The following is a 15,896-nucleotide window of genomic DNA, read 5'->3' on the forward strand; positions in this document are numbered from 1 at the left end:
TCCAACAACTCCTTAATTGGCATTTGTTTTTTAGGCAGGAGCTGCTAATTCCCATTTGAACCCAAGATTTTAGAACAGATGCTTCATAGAGAAACTAAATAGCCTCCTCTGTACCTTTGTAGGCTGCAAATCATAAACAGTTATTTATGTTCAAGTAACCTTTACCTAAGGCAGGGAACTGTTCACTTGGCTATTTCTGCTTCTGATGTTTGTGGATTTCAATGGCTTCCCTGTGCGGACAAGCCTACATAGGGACCACCAAACGCAGTGTGCAAACAAGAATCAAGGAACACGAGAGACACTGCACACTGGACCAGCCAGTAAAATCAGCAGTAGCAGAACATGCCACAAATCATCCTGGGCATAAAATACTGTTTGAAAACACTGAAAGTCTGGACCATGCCAACCACTACCATTTCAGGATGCACAGAGAAGCCATTGAAATCCACAAACACCTGGACAATTTCAACCGGAAAGAAGAAGCCCTTAAAGTGAACAAAATTTGGCTACCAGTCCTGAGGAACAGCAAAATAAGGACTCAGCAAATGCAAATTCAGAGTCAGGGGCTTTCCCAGCAGATAATGATCACCAATTAGCAGACATACATCCTCTTTTACATTAGCCTCCCAGCCTGAGGCCAGCCATCAGCACAGAACAATACACATGGAAATCACTCCTGCACTCCCAGGCTCACACAGTATATATACACCCAACTTTTTCCAGGCAAAGCATTCTCTGAAGATGCCAGCCACAGATTCTGGCCAAACGCCAGGAAGAAAATTTTCTAGAACATGGCCACATAGCCCGAAAAGCCCACAAAAAACCATATTGTATGTGAATCCCTCCCATTTAATTCAGTCAACAGATGTTTAGAAAAGGCCCATCTCATTGCTGTTATATAAATTTTTGGATTTAATTTTTATATTAAATTTCTCTTCTTGTTGTAAATTATGTTTCAGCTGAGTTATGCTAGTGATTTTAGGGGCCCAGTATGGGTTCAAAAGGGTTTTAAAAATAAATATATCTTGACACAAGGGAACGGGGGAAATAGGTTCCGCCAGTGCATTTGTGAAATACAGTTGCATATAGTTTTGCAATTACAGAACCTCTTCACTGTACTGAACTTACATTCTTTATAATTTCAAATCAAAACACTCCCTTTATTCAGACATTTGATTTATTTTAATTTATTAATGATTTCATTTATTTTCTGGTTAAATAGTTTTGGACTTTCTTATTTTGTAATCTTACTGTCATTTGTTTTAATAACTTTATTTATTTAATTTATATCCTACCTTTCTCCTGAATAGGACCCTCTTTCTCCAGAATGCTATCCAGATACCCAGACACTTCTCTCAAATCTCTTTTTCATTAAGAGTGGTTTATAAAAATGTAAAATAAATTAAATGCATTTAATGTTGTAAGCATCTTACAGTTTTCTGCTTGTGTGTTTGTTTTGGTTTTACTTCCACATTGTTATGTGGAATGTTCTTTGTATTTTTTTCCCCATGCAGACTTCATGGTTAGTGTTATTTCTGAAGATGGCAATATTATTGTAAGCGTAAATCCAGGAAGAATTTGCATGAAAATGTGGAAAGGACACAGTAGTGGTGCTTTATCACAAAATGTAAGTTAGAGGAAACATCAATATTTGAAATGGGTTTACATGTGACTGCCACATCTGTATCACTTTAAGTTATTCTTCACAGAGATTATTTGAGTTTGTAGAATAAGATGATTTCCCTATATTACTGTGTCTGTTTTAATAGATAGATAGCTATAGTTATATGGTGAGCCATTCCACACATTCAACAATGGTTTACCACATATTAGAATTGCCTTCATGTAGCAGCCATATAGTATTCTCACTCTGAGCAGGTCCTGAGCAACTCCTTGTTATATCTGTGAGCTTAGGACAATAAAATAGAATGGGATACAGCTAGAATGCAGATGCAGGAAGACCCAGGCTGAGTCTAGCCAAACACAGGGTAGAGGTTTTTATCACCTCTAATCTGTGGTGGTGATGGTGGCAAAGTCCTTTTCCATCACCAAAACATCTTGTTAGTGTTGTCCATCTGAACCTTTTCAGTGGTTTAAGTTCTATTGCAGGCTGATCTAGAAAAATGTGTGGTTAAATAATCAGCAATAGTAACAGGTTTTGCAAGACACTTCTAAGATGAAGTCACTCATAGCTGTTACAGCTTAGATTGCACAGTTCCTATCCAATTAGTAGAGGTGTCCAGAGCACCATCAGGTAGCTTTTAATTCCACTTGCTGAAAACAGTGTGGATAAGGTGCTGAGAATGAGGACAGTGTCCACTGAGCCAACTGCTTGATCAATCTGTGTTCCTTTTTTGGTCTGCTACTCACTCATAATTGTTCTGCTTTTTGGCAGATATACTGTGTTCATGCTGTGCAGATCACACAACTTCTTTCTAAACTAGGTGAGGCAGAGAGTGATTAGAATTGGTGTTCAGACTTGCTACCTTGGTGCAGTAATGATCTGGATTAGGCCAATAAATACTCCAAAGAAGATAAAGAGTCAATTAGTAGGTAATTGTACAGTACTAGTAGGCAGACCTCTAGGGGAAAGGACATGCCACAGTTAGGGTGTCATATCACCAGTGACCTCTCTTTTAATCACCCATTCACCTCATTTAATGCTGAACTGGAGACACACCAATTATGGAATGTCCTCGGAAAGATTTGCCTGAGATCCATGTTCTTATTAGGCCTGGTGCTGGATTTTTTCTGTATTAAATTACATGGTTTTAAGATCCTGATTTGTGTTTAATTGTTTTAATATTTTGAAATATTAAAAAAAAATCTGTACTTTGGCTTAGTCCTCAGTCAAACTGAAAACTGTGTCAAGAAATCAGAAGAGTAGGACTTGGAAAGGCAAGCTATGAAGGACATATAAGATCCTTAAGTGTAAATATATATTATTGAATACCAAATATGCATCTGAGGATGTAGGCTGAAGTCTACAAAAGCTCATGCTACCAACTTTCTTTCAGTTAGTCTCAAAGGTGCTACAAGATCCCTTTGCATACTGATTTTCCCGACTAACATGGCTATGCCTTTGAATACCAAAGTCAGGAATGTTCATGCCATCATATTTCTGATTTCTATGTGTGATTGTGAAAACTAGACAGTAGACAGCGAAGAAAGCTGAAATGAAGAGAATCAAGTCATTTGAAATGTGCTGCTGAAGAAGAGTTCTGCCAATACCATGAACTGCCAAAATGACCAATTATTGGGTACTAGAGCAAATCAAGCCTGAATTCTCCTTAGAAACCAAAATAATTAAAACTTGAGGCTATTGTACTTTGGCTATATCATGAGATGACATAACTCATTAGAAAAGAAAATAATACAGTTGTCCCTTCGCTTACGTGGGGGATCCGTTCTGGACCCACCACCCCTGCATAAGAGAAAAAAACATGGATGTTCAATCCCCATTTGAGCCATTGCCTTTTCCGGTGTGCATTGCTGCTCCTTCTGGCGTGGCTTCCAGCATATGCTGGAAGCCGCGTAAGGCGCACCCACGTATGACACGGGTGCACTGTACTTGGTAAAGTGGAAGGCAGTAGGAAAAGAGGAAAACACATGGATAGATTCAATCAAGAAAATGACAGCCTTTTGTTTGGAGAACCTGAGCAGAGCTGTTGATGACAGGGTCAAAATGAACCTGACAGCAATTAACAATATTTAATAAATAAATATAAAAAGTTGGGATATGATCTGCTCAAGGATTGCATTGTTTTGATTTTTGGGGGGAAAGATGAAAACTGTTTTAAGAGGAGTAGGCAAATACACTCGTCCCTTCACATCCATTGGGTTAGGGGCACAGGACCCCCGTGAATGTGGAAAAATCACAAATAACAAAAACACTATGTTTTTACCTGAGAGAACACTTCTCTAGGAATCTTTGGATCCTCCAGTGCAACTCTGTAGTCAACATCTGCCAGACATTGACCATAGAATTGCGCTGGAGGAGCTACAAATGGCTAGTGGAGTGTTGTCTCTAGCAATCTCTAGGTCCTTCAGTGCAACTTTTGGTTAAAGTTGATCACAGAGTTGTGCTAGAGGACCTAAATCAGTGTTGTCAATTTCTGGGGAATTCCTCAGAATCCAGGGAATTTAATTAATTTCTTTCTGGGGATTTTGATGGAATATTCCGGTAAATATTGGGGAATTCCGGGGATTTGGGATTTTGGTAAAACATTTCGAGGAATATCTTTGAGGCTTATTGGCAACACTGACCTAGATATTCCTAGAGAGAACATATTAATAAAATCTGTGAATAATCAAATCTGCAAAAGTCAAAGCCGCTAATGTGGAGGGATGGGTGTAGAGTCATGCACAACAGTCTTTGCTATGTAGTTATTGACGTGCTTTTCTCTACTGGTGGATTTTATTTATATATCTTGTATGTTAATGTTTCACAGCCACTGAATTTAACAAAATAATTTTAAAACATTTTCATAGATAAGGCTCTTTTTTTTCAAGGTTACAACATTTGGCTGTACCAAAACAAAAGATAAGGATGACGGCTTTTTCTACTTCAGGTAAAAAATAGTTTTACATTCCAATATATTTTTAAATACATGATTCTGAGAAGCAAGATAATTGTATAAGCTAAACAGACAACTTTTATTTCTCAAGGTGCCTTTGAATTACTGTATAATCCTTTTACAAATACAAAAATGCCATAATTGTTTTAAGCATCTCTAAATCTTTAAGGCAAACAACAACAACAACAACTAATATTACTTTAATAGGTTAAATCCAACTACAAACAATATCAGACAATAGTATAATATTTAGTAGATGTGTGGCATAGTGGTTTGAAGGTTGGACTACGACTCTGGAGACTAGGGTTCAATTCCTGCTCAGTCATAAAAAGTTGCATACTCTCACCCACAGGTGAAGGCAATACAAACCTCTTTTGAACAAATCTTGCCAAGAAAACACCATGATAGGTTGTTTGCCTTAGGGTCACCATAAGTCAGGAATGACATGAAGGCACACAACACACACACACATACAAATGCTTTGTGGTAATTTTTTCTATGTAGCTACAGCAAGGTCTTTACTTGGTACTTTTTTTCTAGGTTAATATGTCAGAATCTTACATACAAACTGATGGTTGATTTAAAAGGAACCAAGTAGGTTCCCTTTAGGATATAAGTCATAGGATGCAATTTGAAGGAATTGGGTATATTTAACTGGCATCTGATGGAGACAAAGATGTGAATAAAAGTTATTGCCTGATAAACTTGACATAAAAATGATCAGTCATAGATACAGATAGATATGAGAGGGAGAAGTGAAAATCTTCACTTGAAAGAAGTCTGAAGATTCTCTTCCTCTGGCAAAAGAACATCTTCTAGAAGGGAACATTTCAATTCATCTATAAAATGCTACCACATCTAAAGGGGGGGGGGAGGAGAACTATTAGAAAATATAAATGCTATATGTTTCAATTTATTACTAAGACTCAGTATTTCTAATTTAGGAACAAAATTGTTCCAGAGAAAGTGGGTCCATACAGCATCCAGTTTATGTTTGCAATCGACAAAATAAATGTTCTTAACAGTGAACAGGTTTGTCTTTTAAGTTACATATTCAAATAAATGTTTCTAAACACTTTGCAGTAATTGTCGTTTCTACAATTATTCTGAGAAGACTTGGACTAATTACAAGCTAATATGTTAAATTGTTAGTAGTCTGCTTAGTTCAGGTTATCTTTACTAGATGCTTAGCCCTAAATCCAATTCTGCCATGGAACTTCCTAATCCCTAAGGAATACCCAAAAACTGCTTCTAGAGGGTTTCCCAAGCCATCAGACTAGATCAGTGGGTATGCATGCATGGGTCAGAGGGCTGCAGCAGAAAGGGGGTATTTCCCACCTTGTCCCCATGCTGTATTTTGCCAGAAAATGTACAATACTGTATATAGTCCTTACAAGTAAAAAAACTGGTTTTTCTAACTCATCTGCCATAAATTAAGGTCTCTCTTGCAAGCCTTTAGTTCTAATTACTTGTTTCTGTATCTTCTGAACTGAGGAGTGTTTAGAAAAACAAGCCTGCAACAAAGACTTTAATGACCATAATGAATTAGTCTTCAGAAGATGTCGCCAATTTTGATTTTAAAAATACCTCTGATCACATTTCAAATTGTAAATTTAGTCTATGTATTGTCATTTTTTGTTAAGATTATAATTGAAGTAGTGCCTAATGAACCAACACAGCTGATGCCAAGAACTTTGCCAAATACTCCTGCTGTTTCTAATGTTCGGGCTGTTGGCAGTCGGACTCTTGTCAAGGATTTGACCCTCATTATAATGGTAATTAATTTGAATTGTATGTAGTAGCTGGTTTAAAATGGGGTGGGAATCACATTTGAAAGATGTTGTATGTTAAAGTTGAACCATTAATTCTCTCTAGAAGCAAGTGTTCACTACGTAAGAGTCAGTATTTTGAAGTAAATGGGGATTAAGTGTCATCTAATTGTTAGCTGTTTTGTTTTGTTTTGTTTTACTAAAGATAAAAAATTTGTTGCTATAATTAGTCAAGTTGTATTTGATTTACCAATTCCCTGAAAGCGGAGAATGTAATTCTTCCTTTTCATTTAAAAAAAATATACAGCTTTCAACTTGCCCCACAGTAACTCTTCTAAAGGATCTTTCTGTCTAAATCCTTAGGGGAAGATCAAGATCTAAGTTAGTTCTGTCTGTGTCAGGCTATCCACTACAAAATACTCTGTTAACACAATATGCCTACTGAAAGAGAATGATGGCAGCCACAACACTTAATAGTGTAAGAAAAAGAAATCACATGGAAATGCAAAAATTAAGGAATAAGACAAAATGTTAGTACTGATAATATAATACTTCAAGCCAGCATTAACAGTATAAATAAAAACAACTGATCCCCTTTGGAGTCTAGTGTCCACATCTTTAGAAATTGCAGCAGGGGCTTTGGATTGCTAATGAGAAGGTGATGGCCTTGATTGCAATTGATTTATTATGATCTCCCAATAAAACACAATATCGTGTTGTGTTTTGTTGGAAGATCATACTTTGTTGGAGGAAAGTGTGATTGAAGACCATTGAGTCTGCTCAGCACTGACAGAATAAACTTGAGAAGAGATGTCTTGAGAGCCCCTGAAGTTAAGTTGGCTTTCATAGCATTCTCAAGATAGCCAACTGCCTGAGGAGGACTGTTTTTGAAAACAAATTGGATGAGCTTGCAGCCAGTTTGTTCAGAGGTTTTTATCTGTCCCACAACCAGAGGAAATGGCCAAATCTATGCTCTTTCCTTTCCTGAGAAAGGGAAGTTTGCACACACACAAGATTTTGTTGCTGGGCCCTGCTTTTGTATATCAGTTTTCTAAAAGGTTATGGAATGCTTTCCAGGGCTTTTTCTGTGTGGTACTTGATGCTTTTTAGCTGTGTAGCGTCTCCCCATTTAGAAATTCCTTTGTAGAAGCTTTCCCTTCTGGTATGAGTGCAGAAATACAAGATTTAATTAAAATTTAACAATAACTTTTACTCTTTTTTATTTTTATTTATTTATTTCTTTATTTTTACTTATAAGTGTTTTATACACAATGTATTTCAGTTTTTCTAAGCTATCTTGAGATCCATTTTAGGGGAAACAGTCAGGAAAACAATTATAACCACAGTAGCAGCAGCTGTGGCAATGACATTGTGGAGAACAGAAAGTGAAATATATCAGCTGCCATGTTATTTGGCAATTCAAAGATTTGTTGTGGAAATTTCATTAGGTTTTGCTTCATCTTATTAGACATCATTAGAACATTACTGTGGCACCATTATCCAACATGCTAATTTCAAACCCTTTAATTATTGCAACAACAAAAGAAGAATATAAATAAGTATAAGCTATTCTATACAAATGAAAGTCAAATTGGAATATTAGACATATGTGAAAAGTCAAATCTAATTTGCAATTTAATTGGTATTAGTTGTGACAAGAACACTTAATCTTTTAAAAAGTTTTCCCCCCAGCAGATACTCTCCAAGAGCCTTCTAAGTTAATATAGCATTTTAGTGATAATATCAAAAAGCTTTTCAGAGAGAAAGAGAGAGAGAGAGACTTTGGTCTGTGAGCTGTGTAACCTCCGTATTTTATTTATGTTATTTTACTGAAACAATCTTTTGCCCAATTGCCAAACATATTTTAAGCAACCTACAGTGTATTTTGCCAAAAAGTGTTCCTGTAAATTTTCAGATACCTCTAGAAACCCACCAAAAAAAAAAAAAAGATGAAAAAGCCATTTGATCCTAATGTGAAAATGCCATGAGCAAACATTACTACTGCAATTTTTGTGTTTTCTTAAGGATGAATACAAAAACTCTACTGGAAATGATTTAGATGGAAAAATAATAGCTAAAATTAAAAGTTTGATTGAGAAAGATACAGACATCCCCTTGTTCCATGGGAAAACAAGTGCAGTTGAGTTTCCTTTTCATAGAGGAGTTGCTGAAATTGAGGTGAGTTTTCTAATATATATATATTCTAATAAATGTAAGTTTTCAAGTAATATTTCTGATCTGAAAAGTACTAGTGTATTACTGGCAAGACGCAGTGGTGTACTTTAGTATTAAATACAGGTTGAGCATCCCTTACCTAAAATACTTGGAACCAGAAATGTTTCATATTCTGGCTTTTTTGTTTTGTTTTGTTTTTTGAGGGGGTGGATTTTGGAACACCTATAAATAGTGAGAGATTGGTGAAAGAGGTTAGTCACACATTTCAGTACCTCCACTGTCAGAAATTTGCAGAGGGAAAGAGAGGACCCAGGTTCCTGCAGCTATGCTCACACAAGGCCCTTGTAAAAAGTAGACATCCCAAATCCTTCCCCAGCTGTCAGCACACTTTCTACTAGGAAAATAGAGCTCTTAGCTGGGAAAGGAGGGAAATATCCAAGTGGATTCAGTCACTGCTGCCAGCTGGTGCTTTCTTCAGCCACTGTAACTCTCGTAGCTGGGGAGGGAGGGAAAAATCCAAGCAGATCCAGCCAAGTGAAGTAGTAGTTGGCAGTGGCAGCCAAATCCACATGGATGTTTCTAACCCTTTCCAGAGGATTTGACTGCCACTGTGAATTACCACTTCACTTAGCCGGATCCAATTGGATGTATCTCTTACTTCCCAGCTACAAGGGCTACTTTTCTAAAAGGGTGGAAAGATGTACTGACAGCTAAGAAAGTATCAGTGATGTCTGCTTTTTACAGGTCCCTTGTGAAAATAGAACCGCAGAAACCAGGGTTACACAAAGAAAGGTGGGGAAGTGGCCCTACCAAATGTGACAGTGTTACTTTAATTCTTGACGAAATTAGTTTTTTCAAGAAGCTGGGTAACTTTTAGGACCATTTTCATCTGTATATACCAGTAATAACTGAGGAGAACTCCAGGTTTGGGGTGAATTAAGAGAGTTTTATTTAGAAAAATGCAGAGTGCAATTACACATGTAGCAACAATCAACACAGACACAGCATCCAGAGCCAACTGAAATGGAAATATAGAAACAGGACAGTGGAATTTGAGGGTTTTGCAAGGGTGCTGGTAATTACCTATCCAATGAATAGACCACAGAAAGCTGGAGTGGATCGGACTGGGAGGGCGCCATTTCAAACATGGAGTACAACCTGAGTGAACTGCATGTGTATGGTACGCACATGTGACTAGGTTTCTGAGATACATATTTATACCTAAAATCTAGCCTCAAGTGGTGGGTAAGGTAAAAAAGGGTGGATGTCCTTTCCCAGGAATCGACAGTGGGATTCCAGGCTGGTTGATGGCTATAATCTTAGTGTGACAAAAATAGCAATTGGATCAGGATATCCCCTGGATGGATGGATAGAGAAGTTGGCTGGAAACACAAAAGGAATAGCAGAAAGGTTGGCTTACTGCTTTTGGTGCAAGGAAATCCTTTGTTTCAGGTTGCAAGAGGAAATGCAAATGACTTGAGGGAAAGAATGAGCACTTAGTACATTGATTTAGATTTGAAGGCAGCTGGGAGCCAAAACTTTCAGGTTTCAGAGAATTTTAGGTTTATAAAAAAGGGATGTTCAATCTGTACCAGTGAATCCAAGACTTTAAGTGTTCCTCCCAAAACATGTCGCATAATATTTGTTAGAGAATAAAGGCTGAAGTAAAATGTCCAGATGTGAAGAAAATGACAAAGATAACTATGGGTCATTTGTAGCCTGATAACCAGGGAATTGGTTACAGCTGGGTCAGGACATGTGATGTATCTGCAAGGTCATCATGTGCCAGAAAGCACTGTGAAGTGTTGAGAAACTATTGTGAATATGCTTGGTCATCTTGGTTGGGGTACAACAATTAAGGTGATACAACAGGAAGAGGCTGAGCTTGGTGGCCGCATGGCAAAAGCCCAAGCTTCATCGTACAGTGTGGGTTTTTGTTGGTTGGAGGTGGTGGATGTGTAGCTTTGGAGTTTTGCTTTCTGTATATAGTGCAACTGAAAGATTAAAGAGACTCTTTGAAAGAGACACTTGAATCAGTGTGCCTTTATCAGCATCCAGAGAGAAGGAGGAGATTCCTGAACAGCCAGACCGCTCCGAGACAGTTCGCTTGGTGATTCTTCTCACAGGAGCTTCTGCGTGCCCGACACAGGGCTGCGCACTCACTTTGCAACAATATTCTCGGGATGACAGCAAAAGTAATCTACTGATATCTTGGGTTTTACCCCACACATCCACAAGGCAGGATCAACCCATCCTTTTTTAAAATGACTCCTAACTGTCTTCTCTGACAGTTTTTAACTTCCTGCCTGCCGTCCAGTTGAAGGCAACCTCTTCTCCAAAATTTTATTCGATTTAAAACAGATAAAATTGTTAGAACTAAACAGGTAAAACAACTAAAGAGATAGAAAAGGAGTCAGGGATAGGAAGAGATAGGAAAGGAGTCGACAATCCATACCTTCCCTTACTCGAAGTAAGGCTCTTTTTTCTGGAAAGGGAGGGAAATAATAATTACAAAGGAATACAAAGAGAGAATAACTACACAGAGCTATGTACATACATACAACAAAGGTTATAGTGACAACAGGACAGCATTACTAGATAAAGGAACTGATGGAGAAGGGGGTTAGGAATCTTAACAGAAAAAAATAACTGAAAAGAATGATGACTTGCAGATGGTGTGTGAGGTTAAACCCAAGAAGAGTGGATTGCTCCTCCTGCCATCCCAGAATGACCTTTCACGGCAAATACAACTTCTGAATCTTTATATCTAGAGAGCTTTCCCTATTATTTATATATAAATTGCAATGATCACACAAAATTACATATGTTTAATTGGAGGTGGGAATTGTGTAGCCCTACACATATAGCCCTGCAACTCTCAACAGCTTTGGCCAGTTTAGCCAGTGATGAGGAATACTTGACAAAATCTGAAAGCCTGCATGATTGCCATTCATGGTGGTTTTGAATCTAAATCATTGTGATAATTTCAATGGGGAAATTTAAAGCCATTAAATTATTAAAATAATTAGGCCTTGAAAATAGTTCATATTTATATGAATTGGATAGCTCATGCTCAGTATTTGCAAATTGGTTATCTTCACAGTGCGCTCACGCCATACAAAGGTACACTATACCCGGCTTTCAGCTTATGTTGAAGCCACACGGCAATGGAATGAATGACACATATGCGCCGCCATGCCCAAGCCCCATTATATTCATTGGGGCTCAAGCATAGGCATTTTTTGCCTTAACGTGGGGGGGGGGGGTCTGGAACAGATCCCCGCGTAAGACAAGGGCCCACTGTATGTAGTATTTATAAATGGGATGTATCTAATGTTTCCTGGGAAAGCTGTAATTTCTTGATTTCTATCATGGCAATAGAAGTAACTAACTTCACATTGAGAACTGAATGCTTTATTTTACTATACAGTTGCCTCCCCCCCCCCCATTTGTGCAGATTTCAGATCGGCAACTCTCACTTAGCTGCGAGGAGCAAATGGAGGGGGTTTAAAAGGGGTGCACGCCCAAGGCGCGCAATGGAAGCAAAGGCCTTCCTCAATTCAAACCTCTGGGGTTTGAATGTCTGTGAGTTTCCATTTTCGCGGGGGGATCAGAAATGGATCCCCTGTGAAAACAGAGGGTTGACTATATATTAGTCATTATTCTCTTTTATATAGTTTTAAGTTATAGTGTGTCTCGACAGGTCTATTGACTGTAAATAAAGATTGAATTGAACTGAATATGTTACTCGTTTGGGTTCACTGAACATTGAATTACTGAACATTGTTCTGTTTTTAAATAAATAAAATTAATGATTACAAATAAAAGCCTAAATAAAAAAGATGTAATGTCTAAATTGCGCTTTTAAATATAGTTCTGAAGATATACAGTTACAGATCACCACCACCAGCGTAAGGCGAATACCACGTATGCTTGAGCCCCATTGAATGTTATGGGGCTCAGGTGCGGCATTCTATTGCAGCTCACCTTCAGTTTAAGCTGAATGCCACATATAATATGCCTGCATATGCCGCGGGTGCACAGTACCATAGTTAAAACCTGTTATTGTTTAGAAGAGTAAAGCTGCTTTTTTATTTTATATAGTAGTCTATAAGATAAGCTTGATCAATAATAGGTATTTTAAATGGAATATGTTTTCAAAGCATTTAAAAGACTATTAGGAAATACAGTACGCCTGCATTATACACAGGCGCATTTTACGCACTTCTAGCATACGCTGAAAGCCGCGCCGGAAGGGAGGGAGGCACGCACCATAAGAAAACAATGACATATTCTCCTGTGATGTGTGCCCCCACTCCACCACTTCACTGCCACGGGCACGAGCTCCATTCATTTGAATGGGGCTTGAGCATCCGTGTTTTTTCCCTTACGTGGGGGGGGGGGTCCAGAACTGATCCCGCACGTAAGGGAAAGGAGGACTGTATGTACATCAGCATGGAATGAAGTTATAGCTAAATCTTTTTGTACAAGTATAATTAGGAAGAAGCATTCTTAAATAGATAATATAAATAACAAATATATTTTGTTTTTTCAGGATCTTGTGCTAGCAGAAAATAGTCCAGGAAAAGATAGTACTGAATATATTCTTGAATTTCAGCCAGTAATACCAACTTTGAAAAGACATTTGAAGCCTTATTGCCTGCCTTTTTTCTTTTACAATGGTGAGATTCAGTGTTTCTCCCCCACCCCTCCTAAAATCTAACTTATGTTCTCCCTGTAGCATTTAAAATCTACTTTTGTTGCTTTCTTTTGATCAAATATTCATACGCCGTTTCACTGTGTGATTTTCTGATATTTTTTGGGATAGACTAAAATGTATTAATTATTCTCTAGGATATAAAAGGCAACAGCAGATGGCAACACTTACTAAAGAGAAAGACAGGCTCTCTCAATCAATAAATGCATATAGAAATTTGTTTGACACCACCAATCAGCTTCTTGATGAATTAAAGTGTAAGTAATGTAATAATGCCATATTTATTGAGTAATTGATTTATATTTGCATGCATTGTAGACCACACATTTTTTTTCTTACAGGTCGTCTTGCAAAGCTATCTTTTGATTTTGTATGTACTGTTCTTTTTCAATAATACTCAGGTGTAATTTTGGTATAGTGCGCCCATGTCATTCGCGAGTGCAGTACATGCAGCTTCCAACTTATGCGTAAGCCGCGTACCAATTAAAGTAATGGTACGTACGCTCATGGCGTGCGTGCTGTCCCGACCTGCGAGCATGCGCCCCATTGTTTTTAATGGGGCGGAAGCATATGTGGATTTCCCCTTACACGGGGAGATCTGGAATGGATCCCCATATAAGGGGGAGGGCCCACTGTAATAGATTAAGAACAGATGTCTATATGCACAGGGACAAGGAAAACTACTATAATAATCAATACAGAGAAATAAAAGGTAACAACAAAAAGGAAGAACAAGAGACCTCTTCCACAAGATCCGAAAAATCAAAAGGAAATTTTCTAATTGGCAAGGGAGTAAGACTAGGCTACTTCTTATCACCCTGTCTAATTTGTATGTCAGAAGTGTCATACATAAAGCAGGACTAGATATGGAAGAAGGGGAGGCATGAAAATTGGAGGAAAGTACATCAATAATTTCAGATGTCCAGATGACACTATACTGCTAGCAGAAAATAGCAAAGATATGGAACAATTACTGAAGAAAGTCAAGGAAGAAAGTGCAGACACGTTTACAGCTGAACATTAAGAAAACAAAAATAATGAACACAGGTGATTTACATAACTTTCAAGTAAATGATGAAAATCTTGAAAAAGTTCAGGATTTTCAGGGCTTAACAGGAAGCCCTGTTAAGCAGATTCAAGTCAACCCAAAATTGGTTGAGATATGAGGACATCATAAGACAAGAAACATGCAGGAAATATAGAATTAAAAGACCTAAAGAATATCCAAAGTTTGGACCAGAGTTATCGGTATCATCAATTACAAGACATTTTCAAGACTGATTAAAAAACCAAGGCCTGTGCATTATAAAAAATGAGATTGACAATATAATATTACTTGAGAAGCCCAAACAAATAGCTAGCCTATATAGAGTTCTTCTTGAAAGAAAACTAGAAGATGAAATTGTAAAAGACCATATGATAAAATGGACCAATGACACTGGAAAAGAAATACATTTAGAAAACTGGATACTTCAAAATGGAGACCAGATGGCACTTGAAGCCAGCAAGGTTGGCAGACATTTACAAAGCTCATAATCCAGTCTGCTGTAAGTGGCGAAGAAGTTATGGTTCTTGGTTCCACATGTGGTGTACATGCCCAGTTACGGCAGCATTTTGGAAAGCCATCCATGCTACAATTTGTGACATTTTGAAAATATCTTTTGTATGTACACCAGAGCTATATCTGTTAAATACGTTGCAAGATATACAAACTGTAGACTGAAAAAGATTCTGGAAAATAATTCTAAATATGATCTCATTTGCAAGAATCTTGTTCACACAAACTTGGAAAACAGTCCATGTACCATCTTTGGATAATTGGTTATACATTGCGCCCGCGTCATATGCGGGCACACTTTATGTGGCTTTCAGCATACGCTGAAACCCGCGTGTGGAGAAAGAGGCAGCGCGTCCTATAGGGATGAATGGGGCATGCGCTGCCACATGCACGAGCCCCATTCATTTAAATGGGGCTCGAGCATATGCATTATTTGTTTTACACTGGGGAGTCTGGAACGGGTCCCCTGCATAAACAAAGGGCGCACTGTATAAAATGATTGAAGCGTCTGAAATGGATAACATATCCTGTGTTATTGACAGAGAATCTTATAGTGAAAATAAGGAAAGTTGGAAATGCCTTTACATGTATTGTGAGAAAATTTGGAGTAGTAAGAAATAATCTTACAAAAATAATGCTTATAGCAGATGATTGAGTTAATATTTTCCCAATAGATAAGACTCCCACATCCTGTTGTTTGGGTTATGCACCTCTCATTCACTCCAGATATAGGATGTGGGGCTCTTATCTACTGGAAATGGACATATCACAGGTAAGAGCCAATAACCCTATTTCTTTAGGAACATCAATAAGATAAAACTTTGAATTTTGTTAACATTTAACTAAAAAATAACTCCTAGCAGGATGCGTCTCTTCAAGCCAGCGAACTTCTGCATCAAAGCGGTCTGAGAGCCTGTTCCTTTCTTTGTGCGTGTGTGTGTGTGTGTGTGTCTATGTGCCTTTGGAGCCTTTCTCCTCAGCATTCCTGAGGGGTCTTCTCTGCCCTCCCCCACTATTCCTATCTTGTGACGTTATGACTGGGAGAAAGACCATGGGCCTGGCTTTGGGGGGGTTATCCCCACTGACACCCCCGCACACAC

General features: G+C 38.0%; 1 protein-coding gene across 2 annotated transcripts in view; it reads left to right on the forward strand.

The window, feature by feature from the left end:
* The window catches only part of LOC121917290 (structural maintenance of chromosomes flexible hinge domain-containing protein 1-like), a 138,301-nt gene that overhangs the window by 100,586 nt on the left and 21,819 nt on the right, over nt 1-15,896 (forward strand). For both annotated transcript variants that reach the window (XM_042443104.1, XM_042443106.1), the window contains exons 33-39: nt 1,515-1,627; nt 4,513-4,571; nt 5,522-5,609; nt 6,221-6,352; nt 8,372-8,524; nt 13,077-13,203; nt 13,376-13,495. In XM_042443104.1, coding sequence (XP_042299038.1) covers nt 1,515-1,627; nt 4,513-4,571; nt 5,522-5,609; nt 6,221-6,352; nt 8,372-8,524; nt 13,077-13,203; nt 13,376-13,495 — 792 coding nt within the window. The remainder of the gene's footprint in view (nt 1-1,514; nt 1,628-4,512; nt 4,572-5,521; nt 5,610-6,220; nt 6,353-8,371; nt 8,525-13,076; nt 13,204-13,375; nt 13,496-15,896) is intronic.

Source organism: Sceloporus undulatus, unplaced genomic scaffold, assembly GCF_019175285.1.
Source record: "Sceloporus undulatus isolate JIND9_A2432 ecotype Alabama unplaced genomic scaffold, SceUnd_v1.1 scaffold_14, whole genome shotgun sequence".
Taxonomy (NCBI): Eukaryota; Metazoa; Chordata; class Lepidosauria; order Squamata; family Phrynosomatidae; genus Sceloporus; species Sceloporus undulatus.